Below are 12517 nucleotides of genomic sequence, written 5' to 3'. Positions count from 1 at the left end.
ACTGAAAGAGAAAAATAGTGACCATCAACTAGAACAACATTGAGGTGGACTAACTAAAATTTCAATAACAGTGGACCAAAAAACAAACCTATTCCATCCACTTTTCCCAATGGCAGGGCCGAATAAATAAAGACCATTTCCTTGAAACATGGGACTTTTCATCAACGTCACTAGTGACCAAAATTAACTGCCAAGACTAAACCTTGGTGTCTTTTAGAATTAAGTCCTATCTATATCCCATAGCCTGAGTCTGAAGATTTTGGTTGTCTTCTAATAGACGGTCGTATTCAAGAAGTAGGTCTGCGGCTTGTTTTTGAAGGGCAGCAACATGGCTTTCAGCAGATTCAACTCTCTTATCTTTCTCTTCAGATTCTAGCTTCACCTTCTTCAAATTCTCTGATAGAGAAGTAAACATGGGACTTTTCATCAACGTCACTAGTGACCAAAATTAACTGCCAAGACTAAACCTTGGTGTCTTTTAGAATTAAGTCCTATCTATATCCCATAGCCTGAGTCTGAAGATTTTGGTTGTCTTCTAATAGACGGTCGTATTCAAGAAGTAGGTCTGCGGCTTGTTTTTGAAGGGCAGCAACATGGCTTTCAGCAGATTCAACTCTCTTATCTTTCTCTTCAGATTCTAGCTTCACCTTCTTCAAATTCTCTGATAGAGAAGCTATTTCTTCTTGCAGCCGCTTTATCTCCTTGCAAGCTTTCTCTTCTTTTTCTTTGAGTTCCGTCTTTTCCTTCTGAAGCCTTTCAACTTCCTCTTTTGAAGCTCCCACACTACTCCTCAATCCAATAAGCTTTTGGAGATAGTGATGCATACGGTCAATTATGAATCCAAGAAATAGGGTAAAACCTGCAAATCAAATTCAGGCTTTCAGAAAACACTGGTCGGACCAATCTAAAAGGAAATTAAAGCATACATTACCGCAAGAGAAGCATTTCTTGCTAATGAAGGAAAATTTACAATCAGCTTATTGCTCACTGTATTTTGGTCAATAAGAACAGTGCTCCAAAACATGTGCTATGCTCTGATTGGTGATTGTACAAAACCAGAGAAGCTCAAATTGGCAAACAGCGCTCAAAACTAAGAACAGTTGCCTCTAACCACAACTTATGTTTTATGGACGTTAAGAAATTACATTAACAGATGTAATGAAACTGCATTATTCAATCGCTTAGACAATGGCGAAAGAAAACATCCAGCATTATTCAAACAAGATTTTAGTTATGTAAACCTCATAATTTTGAGGAATGCAATCATCCAAAAGTAAGCAGTAGACAGTAACTTCAATGTAACTAGTCATTTCCTAAAGCCAAATAATAGTTTGCATAAATCAGAAGCAACCAACAATCAATTTGTAATCTAGATGAGCATATGGTCATATAGGTAGCCACCTAATTTAAATCCTCACAAGTAGGTGGGGCTAGTCCCTCCCTGTATAGCTTTTATAATATTAGAATGTCAAACAAGACATCCCACCTAGCTCCTACTTTACTATATATATTTTTGAGATCATTAAGATTGCACATGTAGGGTAGCATCTTCAGTATCAATTTATTTTTGCACCAAATGACTATTGACCCCTTAGTCATATACATATGTGCACACATATGCCTTACATACAAACATGCAAATGAACGAATAGCATTAAACTAACATTTAGCATTTACATTCTTGTAAATGTTTATTGGCCTTTCATATGTGACCACAGAACCCTCACATCAAACTGATGAAAGTAAGATAAATAACTTTTCCTTTATAAGTTAATTATCAACCAAAAAAAAAAAGGGTATGAAATTTCTGGTGGAATCCTTTGAAGGAACATTTAATGAGTGAGGTCATGGGTTCAACACCCACTGCATGACCGTGTAATGTGCTGATAAAAAATTTATGGTTGACACCTCCCAAACAACATGTGTGGCCATCTTGCTTAGATGTTAGAATAACAATGTATTAACATTTATTTTTGAGTGTCACAAAAAGGGCTCCTCATAATCGCTTATATAAATCCACCTAGCACATGCCGGATAGGGGACTCACCACACAGCCACACAACACACTGATACAAATCAATCCAGACAATTCAAACAATCTAGGATATCACAATCTCCCCCCACTTAAAATCCATGGCATTCTAGTCAGGGCTCACATCACGTTGTGGTTCAACCAAGCCACATAGCATTACTAGGTTCATTCTGCTACCATTTGTCACTATTCTAGGAAAATATTAACATCTGTGCTATATCCTAAAAGAACTAGCCAAATTACAATTGAGACCCCTCGTAATCACTTATATAGCCTAGATCCACTTAATACGCGCCTGATGTGAAACTCAATACACAAACGGTCAAACAATTAAATACAATATAAGCAATCCAGGGTATCACATTAGCCATATATGATAGGTGTTATGTGGCCTTTCAACCAATTAGTCATACACTCTGGCTATCATGACCATGACTAAAACGCATTTTCAAAATAGTACATACACACTGCAGTTCCACCATAAAGTAAACAATTAATTTTTTTAATCATGACTTTTAGACTGATCTAGCATCACTGCAGGTTGTAACCATTACAGTTAAGAGTTCCTTTGACATGGTTAGACATGAATGAAAGAACATCAATGCTTTGGAGATGAAAGCATTAAGTGGGAAATGTAAGTCAAGGTGCAGCTACTTTGGCTGGTATGGACTCTTTGTTATTAGAGATCTGCATTAAATTCCCATTTGATGGGAGGCTTAAGGTTTCCTTGGATTACAGGTACATAGAAGTAGTTTAAGACAATCATAGAAACAATAGTTTCTCTTTGAATTTCAGTGTCCGAGAGAGAAAAAATAAAATAAAATAAAAATGAAAAGAGTGACAGGTAATTTATATAATAATTGGGGAACAGCAGATAATACTAAGAAATAGCAATCAAATTTACATAGTTGAGAAAGTTTTTTCTTTTCTTTTTTTAGAAAGTTCAAATAATTATAAGGAATAAATTGATCCTAAATTACTCATTAATTTTCCTCTCAAAAATAAAATCACTTGTTAATTTAGTGCAGTGATATTTGCTTGAAGTGAATATAAAACAATCATATATTTACTTGAGAAGCTTATTTTTGGCTTGCCTTAATGATATAAAATAAAATAGAGTTTGATTATCTCATAGGGTTTTAAGTTTAACTCAAGCTTCTCCATTTATTCACACTTCAAGTTGATGCGACACAGGAACACTGCCTACAAAAGTGGAAAATACAAAGTATATGCTCATGTAGTCATGGTTACATCACCATTTCTGATCAATTATCAATTGTTGATGCAACACAGGAACACTGCCTACAAAAGTGGAAAATACAAAGTATATCCTCATGTATTCATGGTTACATCACCATTTCTGATCAATTATCAATTGTGTTAAAAACTTAAGCTATTAGAATATGGTGAATTAATCATTTAATCTAACACTCCCCCTTCCGTGTGGCCTAAACTGGCCTTATTAAATGGAGGCCAAACACATGGGAATTCTATAAATGGGATTTAAGATGGAGACAGGATTTGAATCCAAAACCTCTTGTTTTGATACCATGATAAATTTTTTTGATAAGTAATAAACTTCATTGAAATTGAAAAAGGTCAGCTTATGCCTATGTCAGCGGGTTAGTTAGTTTAAGACAATCATAGAAACAAGAGTTTCTCTTTGAATTTCAGTGTCCGAGAGAGAAAAAATTAAATTAAATTAAAAATAAAAAGAGTGACAGGCAATTTATATAATAATTGGGGAACAGCAGATAATACTAAGAAATAGCAATCAAATTTACATAGTTGAGAAAAGATTTTTCTTTTCTTTTTTTAGAAAGTTCAAATAATTATATGGAATAAATTGATCCTAAATTACTCATTAATTTTCCTCTCAAAAATAAAATCACTTGTTAATTTAGTGCAGTGATATTTGCTTGAAGGGAATATTAAACAATCATATATTTACTTTAGAAGCTTATTTTTGGCTTGCCTTAATGATATAAAATAAAATAGAGTTTGATTATCTCATAGGGTTTTAAGTTTAACTCAAGCTTCTCCATTTATTCACACTTCAAGTTGATGCAACACAGGAACACTGCCTACAAAAGTGGAAAATACAAAGTATATCCTCATGTAGTCATGGTTACATCACCATTTCTGATCAATTATCAATTGTTGATGCAACACAGGAACACTGCCTACAAAAGTGGAAAATACAGAGTATATCCTCATGTATTCATGGTTACATCACCATTTCTGATCAATTATCAAATTTGTTAAAAACTTAAGCTGTTAGAAAATGGTGAATTAATCATTTAATCTAACACTCCCCCTCCCGTGTGGCCTGAACTGGAATTATTAAATGGGGGCCAAACACATGGGAATTCTATAAATGGGATTTAAGATGGAGACAGGATTTGAATCCAAAACCTCTTTGTTTTGATACCATGATAAAAAAAATTTGATAAGTAATAAACTTCATTGAAATTGAAAAAGGTCAAAAAGAAAAAAAGGAACAGGGCACACAGGCAGTGTGCTAAGAGACAACAAAGAAAAAATCTAAACAATAATGAAGGTACAAAAATCAAGCATGTCAAGAAGAAACATGAAGGTAATGAAACCCGAAGCATTTGCCCATTCTAACAAAGTCTGAAGGAAGAAAAGCTTCAACTCATGAATTCACCTTCCACCCCCTTCAAAAGTATGTGTATTCCTCTCCCTCCATATGACCCACATAAGAAAATGAGGGATCATACTCCAAAGAAACTTATTTTTGAGTCTACAACTCCTGTCCGACCAACTTGCTGTAAGATCCACAACCCCACATGGCATGACCCAATGATACCATGACAAATTACCAATTGTCTTAAATAATTAAACTAGTACAAAATGGTGAATTTGGTCATTTAATCTAAAAAAAATTCATTAATACATAATGGCGTACTGCACATGTGACATAACATAACATAATGTGCAAGTACAAGGGAGCATTACTGGTCAATTCATGACTTACGTTAGTCAGGTTACGGCTTCTGGCCTCTATTTCCAAATCATACAATTAATATTAACTAAATTTCTAAAACATAGAACAAAACACCCATATCACGTCTTTCTGTCTCACTCAATCCAAGCATGTCAGGAAGAGACATGAAGGTAACGAAACCCGAAGCATTGCCCATTCTAACAAAGTCTGAAGGAAGAAAAGCTTCAACTCATGAATTCACCTTTCACCCCCTTCAAAAGTACGTGTATTCCTCTCCCTCCATATGAGCCACATAAGAAAATGAGGGATCATACTTCAAAGCAACTTAGTTTTGAGTCTACAACTCCTGCCTGACAATCTTACTATAAGATCAACAACCCCACATGGCATGACCCAATGATACCATGACAAATTACCAACTGTCTTAAATAATTAAACTAGTACAAAATGGTGAATTTGGTCATTTAATCTAAAACAATTTCATTAATACATAATGGCGTACTGCACATGTGACATAACATAACATAATGTGCAAGTACAAGGGAGCATTACTAGTCAAATTCATGACTTACGTTTGTCAGGTTACGGCTTCTGGCCTCTATTTCCAAATCATACAATTAATATTAACTAAATTTCTAAAACATAGAACAAAACACCCATATCCTGCCAGAAAAAGCATGGAAATCAAGAGAATTCAACAAACTAGGAACACATAAGAAACAAAACACATGGTATACATGGTTCACTTAACAAATCCATGGACAAAGATACCAACCAATTCACTATTCACGAAGATCCAAACAAAAACCAAGCTTGGATGGATCAGTAAAAGGATTAAGCATAAAGCCAATTCCAACCAATTATATACATCACCGAGCACAACTTATGAATGAATCACATTAAGAGAGCCAGGCTAGTCAAGATCCCATACTCAACAACATTGAAACCACTGTACTATGGGGAAGGAATATTCCTAGGATTTACTACAAACTTCACGGGAGGTACAAGCTGTTGCTACTGCAGATACACTCCAACCAAAAGGCTCAATAAACACACGTCCCATGTCATTTACCCCTTGTAGCTTTTGACCAATGCCAGAAAATCCCTAGAAGCAAAACCCATATATATAGCTTCAAATCTTCAACAATACTACCCTAGGAACTTGAGACCAATTTCAAACCCAGCGTTTTCGCAATTAAAAAGAAAAAACAAAATTGTTATGCTTTAATTGTTTTGGTTAGAAATTAGAAGCTTTACTAATCTTATAATAGTTTAGGAACAAAGCATTAGTACTAGACCTGGTTCTTTTTCTTTTCCAGTTAAAATATCTGTCTCATCCTTGGAATATAGCCCATGCTATCATCCTTAAAGTTGAAAATGTTCTGCATTTCATCCTCCCGTCCACTATCATTAAGTTTTTGCCAACAAGTTTGACAGAAGGGATAAAATTAGAACCTTGATGATATTTCAGGGTCAAAAATAAAACCTAAATTATATTCATTTTGTTTCTGAAATTTAGTTCATTTTCTATTTTCATCTCTAAAACATATATTCTGTTGGCCACACTAACAAAAACCTTAACAAAAGTGGACAAAATGACAAAATCATGGGCATTTTAACTTTTCAAGGACATAAATAGAACTTTTTAAATTTTAGAGATGAAAAAAATTGGTTATATTTCAAACATGAAAAGAATTTTGTGCCTTTTTTATAAGCAACTAAACTTCATTTAAAAAGTGCAAAAAGGGGTACCATTATGTACATTGGAAGTATAGAACAGAAGAGCCAAAAAGAAATAAATATAAGTAAACTATCATCTAAAATTCAAATGAGATAGGAATTCAATAAAGTTCAAGGAAGAGAAAGGACTTGTAGTCAATGTCCACTCATATGGGGATTTCTTTTTATTATTATTATTGGTAAGTTGCACACGGACCCAACGGGTCTTGAACCCACGATCTCACCCTCCACCTAGACTTGCAAGGGGAAGAGGTGCCAATCGAGCAAGAGCTCATCGGCCACTCATATAGGGATTTCAAAAATAGTTACTTCAGCTGCACTATCAATAATTCGTTTCCCTCAAAAGTGCATACATTCCTCTCTCCAACTGCTCCACATTAAGTCCTAAGGAATAACATATAAACAAAAGAATTAGAAACACCAATAGAACGTTATCAAGAGAGGATAGTACATGGGCTCTTTTGGATGAAAACTGGCCTGATGTACTCCATTCTAAGACAGGACTGTCTATGGACACGAGAAGTTGGGGTCTGGCAACAACCACAAGGTGAAGTATTTCATTGATTCCAGCAAATGACTAACCAGCATACAGACTCACGGCCTAATAATGGAATCAATACCTTGTGCTATTTCATCAGATAAAAATACAGTTTCTTAATTCCCAAGATTTTTTTTTCTTTTTTGTTTTCCTTTTTCTCTTTTTTTATTTTTTTGCTTTTCTGATTCTTTACTCTCTTGCCTACTCTATTTCTGGACAAAATTTCTTTCGCTAGCAATCAACAGATCATTACTATACTATCAATACAAAAATGTGGATCTAGCAGCAATTCTCAACTGCTTTATTCCGTAAATCTTTTTGACAATCGACAGGGATATTTCTGGCTAAGTGAAGAACCAAGACCTTAAGTACAAGTGCATATGGTGTTAGCCTCAATTTTCAGCTTTAGCTTTGGCAAAATATGGGAATGTTTGGGGTGGTTGGTGCATGAAAAAGGAGACAACTGCATATGGTGTTAGCCTCTGGAGATTTATTAGAAGCAGTTAGAAGTGGCTGGTTGAACTTCTCTAAACTCCTGCGGTATGATGTGGGTGATGGTACTAGAGTGAAGTTATGGAAGCATGTGTGGTGTGGGGATTGTACTCTCAAAGACACTTTTCTAGATCTTTACTATCTTAGTAGGGCAAGGGACTCTTTAGTGGCAAAGGTTATGTGTTGGTCTGGTGGGATGATTCATTGGAATTTTTATTTTCGTCATTCACCGCAGGATTGGGAGGAAGAATCTTTTGACCGGTTTATGGACATTGTTTACTCTTGGAAAGTGCGAAGGGTTGGTCCTGATAAGGTTTGTTGGAAGCCAGCAAGGAGTAGAGGTTTCGAGGTTAGAGGTTTTCATCTTTCTTTCTACCCTCCTACTCTTTCTTTCCCTTGGAGATTGGTGTGGCAATCGAAGGTTCCTCCAAGGGTGGCTTTCTTTTCATGGTCAACTTCTTTGGGTAAGATTCTTTATTGTTCTTGATTGGTGTTACATGTGTAAGAGGTGTGGAGAGTTGATGGATCATCTTCTACTTCATTGCCCCATAGCTTTTGAGCTGTGGTCTTCGAAATGTTTTGTTCATTTGGACTTCATTGGGTTATGCCACATAAGGTAATTGAGTTGTTTGAGTCTTGGCAAGGTAAATTCAGGGGACATTGCAATATAGATTTTTGGAGACTTGTGCCACATTGCTTGATATGGTGTATTTGGAGTGAAAGAAATGCTAGATGCTTTGAGGGATGCAAACAGTCCTTGCTAGAGATTAAGTCCTTTTTCTTACATACTCTCCTTGTATGGAGTGTGGCTCTGTCGCATTTTTCTTGTTTTTCCCTTTTTGTTACTTGATCATTGTAATTTTGGCTTTTTGATTTTTGCCCCCACAGTACATCCCCAATGTACTTGGGTTGGCTCTTTTTTCTAAATAAAATTTCTCATTACCTATCAAAAAAAAAAAATTTCTCTTGCCTACTCTACTTCTGGACAAAGTTTCTTTCTCTAGCAATCAACACATCATAACTTACCGTCAATACAAAAATGGGGATCCAGCAGCAATATTCTTAACCGCTATATGCCATAAATCTTTTTGACAACCAACAGGGATATTTCTGGCTAAGTGAAGAACCAAGACGTTAAGTACAAGCTGGGGATTTTAACTTATCTGGCTTCATCCTCTGAGCATAGTCTTTACATTTAGTGCCTATTTGTTCTAGTTACTTTTCTTTCAAGCATAATTATTCTTTCCCTTGCAATTACACAAGAGAACTCCTACTTTTTTCCAGTCTACTGACTCTACTCCTTCTGGGGCCACATATAATTGTAAAATTTCATGCCATTTCTCAACATCCCGGCTCACATCAATTTGGTCACAGAGCTACTCTTTCTTTTTTGCTACATTAAGTTGGGGGAGCAGGATTGAGCCCAGGACCTTCCTGAGTTCCCGTGGGGGAGACCAGGAGGTGGCAACTGCCCTAAGGGTCATCGGCATAGAGCTACACTCTTATCATATTTCAACCACAATCTCAAGATAGCCCACACATTTTAATCATACTTTCTCCACATAATTACTTTTAAGAAGATTGAAACGCATAATATGAAAATAAATTGAAATTGAAATGCCTAATTTTACTCATACTTACCCCACATAATTAATAACTTTTTGTCAAGCTATCAGAGCTATTAATTAGAAACCTCAATTTTTTCCATCTAAAACCATATTGCTGTGCAGCATTAAAAGCAAAGAAAAATTAAAATTCTAAACAGTGAAATAAACAAACAAGAAATCACAGAAGGAAAAAATAGAAGACATACCCATGAGTGAAGCCTCAAGCAAATGGGTCCTCCATAGAACCTGATCCATGGGTGACATGGTTCCAAGCTTTGCACCCTTGTTCTGGATCTTAACAATGCTCATAAGGCTTGATAGTAGAATCACAGACATGGTACCAGCTATAGTTTTCACAGTGGCAGGACCTTTCCCAGTCTTCAGCTGATCCAAACTCTTTATCACAAGCTCTCTCAAAGGCCCAATCTTGACCAATAGAAGAAATGCCAAAACACCCTCAGCAAACAAAACCAAGAACAACAACTGAATCATTTCTCTCCTTCAACAAAGCAACACACGCCTTGCTGCAACTTTTGAAAAAAAAACCTTGATTTTTCTCTCTCTCCAATGCCAATTAATATTCACAAAAATTTATAAAAACCCACTTCACCAAAACAAGTTTTAAGCTTTAAAAAATGAGGTTTTTTCAAATCCATAGATCCGCAGACCCATCCATTAACAAAAAGTAAGAAACTTCCTTGCAGAGACCCAGTTGTTCTTTCTGATTGGAACAAGAAAAACACACCAGAACCATATCAGCAGTAAACAAAAGCAAAAGCCTTAATTTTCCTAAAATGGGGTGAGGAAATAAAGGAAACCCACTTCAAAAAACCTGGTTTTATCTTAAAACAATGAGGATTTAACGCCACAGATCTGTGCATTTAGTCATATGTAGAAAGAAAGAGCAGAGACCCATTTGTTCTATTAATGGCCTATTGTGAAAATTGATTTGGTAATTTTGGTTTGGGGATTAACGGGGTTGTAAATATGCCAATTGGTTTTTTCTTTTTTGCTTTTTTTAGGCCAAAAAAGTATTAAGCGGCCAAATGAAAAGAATATGGAAGGGTGTCACAGTCAAAAAGTGAAGAACTTGTGTCTAGAAGAGTAAGGGTCCGTTTGGATAGCACTTATTGTTGCTGAAAGTTGCTGAAAACTGATTGTTGCTGAAAACACTGTAGCAAAATAATTTTTAAATGTGTAAATAGTGTTGTGGGACCCATTTTTAATATTAAATATTGCGTGAACAGTACATAAACAGTGTATGAACAGTAAATTTTGTCCCCTCAAAGTCAAAAATGCCGGCCAAAAAAAAAAAAAAAAAAAAAAAGAAAGAGAAAACGTGAAGATCAAAACGTGCCGCAACAAACCCTCCTATCCAAACACTCACTAAAGGGCAAAATTAAAAAGCATATATATAGTTAGGAGTGGAAGCCATTTGGGGCACACAGACACAAAGCCTGATATTAATATTATTATTATTGTTATCATCATGTGTATAGTATAGACTATAGACAAGAAGTGTATGACTTTTTAGAGGTGGGGGAGATGATTGTTGTTGCGTACTTGTGTTGAGACTTGAGAGAGAAGTATTGTATATTGTACAGCTTTTAGCTTTGGCTTTTAAAGTTTAAACATGGATGTGCTGTTTGCTGTGCCCTTCTAATTGTTTAAAAAGACTTGCCACTACTCGTACTTTCTCAAGTCTGCCCCCAGAACAGAAGCACTCGCTTATTTGAAATGTGTGTTTGGCTTTAAATTAATTAAAAAATTAGTTTATTTTATTATTTAATTTATTTTTACTACTATTTATGAGTCTTACTGTACTTTTAATATTATTTTTTAATTCTATTATATTATTTCAACTAATTTTTACCTTTATTTATTGTACTTTCAGTAAAAAGTTTTTAGTTTCAACAAAATAAGCGGATCTCAAGCAGACCCAAACTATAGGATATATACTTGTAACAAGGGGTTTCACATTAATCTAAAGCCCAATTTGTTGTCTTAAGGACTAAGAGTAAGCCTTTTTTTATTTTCCTTAATACCAAGGGTTGCTTTTGAAATTAATCCCACCTATTAGTACCAAGGTCTCTAAAAAACATTAGGCAATAAGCCATAATGTCATTGGCGAATGCCAAAGGTTACTACTTATCATGTTGTCTTTTCTTTCTTTCCTTCTTTTGTGAGTTTCTTTCTGGTGGGTCCACCAAAAAAATAAACAAAAATAGACCTCATCACCTTTTCTATGGTAATTTCACTAATTTGAGCAAATCCGTTTGGCATTTTAACTTATAAAAACAAAGTAGTACAGGTTATTCTTGACAACCATTTATTTTGAAAAAGAAACCTAACATTATTTTGTATTTCAATCTTCTTCTTTTTTCCCAGGAAATGACTTCTTTTAAAGACTTTTTTTTTTAAATTATTCTTGAAAATTTTTCTGAAAAATGATATGTTTTATTACTATATTCTGTTTTTATATTAGTAAGTCTTCAAAAAAACATGTTTATTAGAGAGAAATAATAATAACAAATATCTTCATATATATATATATATATATATAATATTTGCCATTTTTTTTCCAATTGATTAAGTGGGTGATGATTCTAGCAAACATTATTGAGGGCGAATTCGTTTCCCCACAGTAATCATTTTATTTTTCTAGAAATTTATCTGATTTGAATTTTTATTTATCGAGACTTATTAGTTAAATATATATCATATATAAATATTTTTTTATTAAATTCTTTCAATCAATTTCTTAGTTAGAGATCAGTTTATACTTATTTTCCATCTTTAATCATACATTACATAATGACAAACTAACATCTTCTCAAGTCTTTCACTTTTTTCTAGTTTTTTACTTTTTTTTTTTATCATACCAGCATTAAAGACATCAATATAGTTTTAATAATATGCAACATGTGCCACCAGTTTTGTAACTCAATTAATGCATTACAATATTTCCAACAGAAACATACAAGGTTAACTGTTCAAATTAACTCACCCAAAACTTATTAAATAATTTAAGGAAGAAAAAAAAAAGGTCACATGCTACCCTAATTCAATATTTTGTTTCTGAATTTTTTTTTTTTTTTTTTTTTTTTTTGGGGGGGGGGGGGGGGGGCAAATAAAGGGGC

The 12517-nt window shown here is 34.5% G+C and overlaps 1 protein-coding gene across 1 annotated transcript; it reads right to left on the bottom strand.

Annotated features, from left to right (window-relative positions):
• Positions 1–415: 415 nt before the first annotated feature.
• LOC112005005 (uncharacterized) lies at positions 416–10462 on the bottom strand. Its single transcript, XM_024037246.2, has 2 exons — positions 9584–10462; positions 416–859 (listed from the first exon to the last, which is right to left on the bottom strand). Exons 1-2 carry the CDS (start codon positions 9867–9869, stop codon positions 492–494), a joined length of 654 nt encoding a protein of 217 aa, XP_023893014.1. The 5' UTR covers positions 9870–10462; the 3' UTR covers positions 416–491.
• Positions 10463–12517: the final 2055 nt, after the last annotated feature.

This window comes from Quercus suber, unplaced genomic scaffold (genome assembly GCF_002906115.3).
Source record: "Quercus suber isolate HL8 unplaced genomic scaffold, Cork oak 2.0 scaffold_242, whole genome shotgun sequence".
NCBI classification, from domain to species: Eukaryota; Viridiplantae; Streptophyta; class Magnoliopsida; order Fagales; family Fagaceae; genus Quercus; species Quercus suber.
Note: the sequence above shows the minus strand (reverse complement) of the source record. Positions and strands in the feature narration are given on the sequence as shown.